This window comes from Notothenia coriiceps, unplaced genomic scaffold (assembly GCF_000735185.1).
Source record: "Notothenia coriiceps isolate Sejong01 unplaced genomic scaffold, NC01 NC01_scaffold00001003, whole genome shotgun sequence".
NCBI classification, from domain to species: Eukaryota; Metazoa; Chordata; class Actinopteri; order Perciformes; family Nototheniidae; genus Notothenia; species Notothenia coriiceps.
The window spans coordinates 828-4,289 of NW_011333704.1; the positions used below are offsets into that span (position 1 = coordinate 828).

Below are 3,462 nucleotides of genomic sequence, written 5' to 3' on the forward strand. Positions count from 1 at the left end.
TAAAATAAAAGGGATAGGGTTAGGCTTAGGGTAAGATATTGAGTAAGAACATGTTTTTATGAACCACACAGCTTCTGGTCTTCCAAGACCCGACCGGACAAAAAGACGTGGTGCAGGCACGAAACATACTACCAATAGAAATACATTGCTTTAAAATCGTTCTGTGTGACACGAAAAAAATGGGAAAATCGTGTTGGTGAACACGAATCAATAGACATACATTTCGTGACTAAAACACGAAATGTCGTGAGACTGGGTTGGGTATTACGGTTGTAGTCCATGTAATAAGACCTGGATTTGCTAGAAAAAAATATATTTATTAGCATTTACCGTGATAATAAGTCTAGTAAAGCAGTGTTTTAGTGGTTTAAGGAAACGTACTGGTGAACTCTGGGACAAAATATTCTTTGTAGCGTCCGTATATGTCCTCCATCTTACAACTAAACACACAAAATCGCGAGAACAACTTCCCAAATTGGGAAATTAGACGATCCCAGGAGCATGTGGATGCAGCTTAATAATGTAAGTACGAGCAAATAAGTCCAAAAAATATGTGAATGTCTGAGTTGTAATCCTAAATTAAGTCTGTACGGCTCATCCTCTTGGGACCATGCATGTCTGCACGCTCGTTCATAACAATCTATTCAAATGGCTGCTAAGATATTTCAGTTTGGAATAAAGAGGTAAACGAACATTGCATTCCCTAAAGCTGCTGGTATGGATTCAATCAACCAGAATAACTGGAACAACCTGCAGAGTAGGGGCTTCAGGGTCTGACACATGAAGAGAAATCTTAAGGAGCTGCTTCACATGGCATGTAGTGCATAAAGTAGAGTCTATTTTCAAGCCAAATGCTGATCACCTTAACGACTGGAGGCATCACTAAATGAGCTTTAAACCCTTCTTCTGGACACGGGTTCATCTGTGATTAATCTGCAGTTGTTCAGATCTGTTCACATTTGGGTCTGATCCATCTCGGTCAGACATGTTGTGATGCTTTCTGTGTCCGGGACAAATTGTAGACTTCTCCGTACTGGAAGTTATTGAGAGTTTGTGCACAAGGAGAACAGAGCAGGTATTCATCACGGAGCCATGACACAGCAACAACAGCTGTCTCCACTGATTAGTTCCTCTTCCTCGCGCCTCAGGAAGCTAATCAGAGGAATCCATTGCGGCTTGAATGAGAAACTGTGTGTTCTGTCACGATGCTGGAGAGTTCATACAGAAGGTGCTGCAGTACAAAAGTGTGATGAAGAGTCTGTCATGTGCTCGTTAAGCCCCTCTCTTTTCTTTGGTCTCCTCATTCTACGGTGGCCTACAGGTGCGAAATGCGTACGGCCTAAAAAGAAGCAAATATAAAAACACAAACGTTCCTAAACACCTGCGATGAAAATACATCTCCACCAACTTCAGGAAACATGTGCAGCGTTTACTAAAAGCTGCATAAACCAAACGTTGCAAATACAAAACGCTGCAAGATGCTCAAAACACATCGGAGACCAGGGGACACTAAACAGTGACGCACACAGCTGGGAGACCAGGGGACACTAAACAGTGACGCACACAGCTGGGAGACCAGGGGACACTAAAAAGCGACGCACACAGCTGGGAGACCAGGGGACACTAAAAAGCGACGCACACAGTTTCCTGTTGTGTTTTGAGCTTCTTGCAGCGTTTTGAATTTGCAGCTTTTAGTAAACGCTGCGCATGTTTCCTCAAGTCGGTGGAGATGTTTCTTAATTTGAATGCATTTTGGAACATTTGTGTTTTCATATATGCACGGTTTCTTAAAACTGCAGCTGTGTTTGGGCTGCTGTAACTCTTTTGCACCTGTTATCCACCGTATATATCTAAAAGAATCCAATTGCCTGCAGATCATTTATCACTCAGAGCTGTTCCGCGGCCTGCTTTGATCCGGTCTGTTTCATGTTTCCTGCTCTGTCTCCTTTCTCGCTCAGAAACACCTTCTACACCTCCAGCCTACAAATGCACTTCCATGGATGCACGTCACAGAACTTGTCGTCATTAAGTTGATTTAATTGCTGTGTCTCGTGGATATGGTGCTAAAAGTAACCACCTGTGTATAAATCTTAAAAGATCAGAGCACTTGCCGACATCATGAAGGTCTCTTGAGCACATTTTCTCTCCCTGTGGCTGATATTGAACGTCCTGGCAACTCTGCGGTCGTTCTTTTCGTCCGAGCCGATGAACGACGCCCTCGCTTTCGCACGGAGAGCATCCAGAGTCAGAGTGTAGCGGATACCTGCAGGGTAAAGAAAAAAAAAAGGAACATTTATTTATGAAACACAGCTAATTTGGACGTGAGGAGGCAGAGACATGTATTTGTTTGTATGTTTGATAGGGACAAATCTAATGCTAACTCTAATTTAGACTTTTTGGAGTTACTTTTGTTGGTGTGCCTATGAAGTGAACTGAATGATGTTGTTACCCAACTAAACCCTTTTTTGAGCAGATTGAACTATAGATATTGAACTATTGAACTGCACACATTTCACAGACTGATATTATATGTTGTTTTTCCCTTAATGAATACACAGGATGAAAATTGAAATGGATGTGTGATTTATTTGTGATGGATGTGATATTTCACTTTAACTTATGTGTATGGTTTGCCTGAACTATTTCTGTTAACTATTTTTGATTGTTTTTCGTCAGACTTGACTCTGACTGGCACCCCGATTAATAGCAAATATGTAAAATCCACTAAAACATCCGTAGTAGCTTAAACTAGATGAAGGGCTCACCTGCAGCTGGGTGTTCGGCCTGCTGGTCAGATTTGATGCTGTAGACGAAACACACCTCCGTCTTCACACACACAGATTTACGTCCTCCGTGCTCACACTGATGCTGAGCCTGCTGCAGGTTAATCTTAACGGGGTCGAAGGTCATGTTGCCTCGGAGCTCTGCGACGTCTCTGGACCTGGAGATAGAAAACAGACGTGCAAAAGTCCAGAAAACTGTCTGTGCAACGTGTGCAATAAACCTGTAACGTCTGATATATAGAACACCTTTGCAATTCTACTATGCAATTATAATCACTTTTATGTGCAATAAAACATATTTTTATTATATCTCAAAACATTAATATGTTCACTCATTCTCAGCCATGGATGAGTACTTATTTTTCTTTATTTGAATAACTAAATGTGCTATTTTTTAGCTAAAAGCTGCATAAACCAAACGCTGCAAGAAGCTCAAAACACATCTGGGAGACCAGGGGACACTAAAGAGTGACGCACACAGCTGGGAGGCCAGGGGACACTAAAGAGTGACGCACACAGCAGGGAGGCCAGGGGACACTAAAGAGTGACGCACACAGCTGGAGAACAGGGGACACTAAAGAGTGACGCACACAGCAGGGAGGCCAGGGGACACTAAAGAGTGACGCACACAGCTGGGAGACCAGGGGACACTAAAGAGTGACGCACACAGCAGGGAGAC

General features: G+C 42.8%; 1 protein-coding gene across 1 annotated transcript in view; it reads right to left on the bottom strand.

The window, feature by feature from the left end:
* Nucleotides 1–2,090: 2,090 nt before the first annotated feature.
* The window catches only part of LOC104958397 (integrin alpha-1-like), a 5,799-nt gene continuing 4,427 nt past the window's right edge, over nt 2,091–3,462 (bottom strand). The window contains exons 4-5 of the mRNA XM_010786137.1: nt 2,766–2,941; nt 2,091–2,263 (exon numbers count right to left, since the gene is read on the bottom strand). Of these exons, the coding sequence (XP_010784439.1) occupies nt 2,091–2,263; nt 2,766–2,941 (349 nt within the window). The remainder of the gene's footprint in view (nt 2,264–2,765; nt 2,942–3,462) is intronic.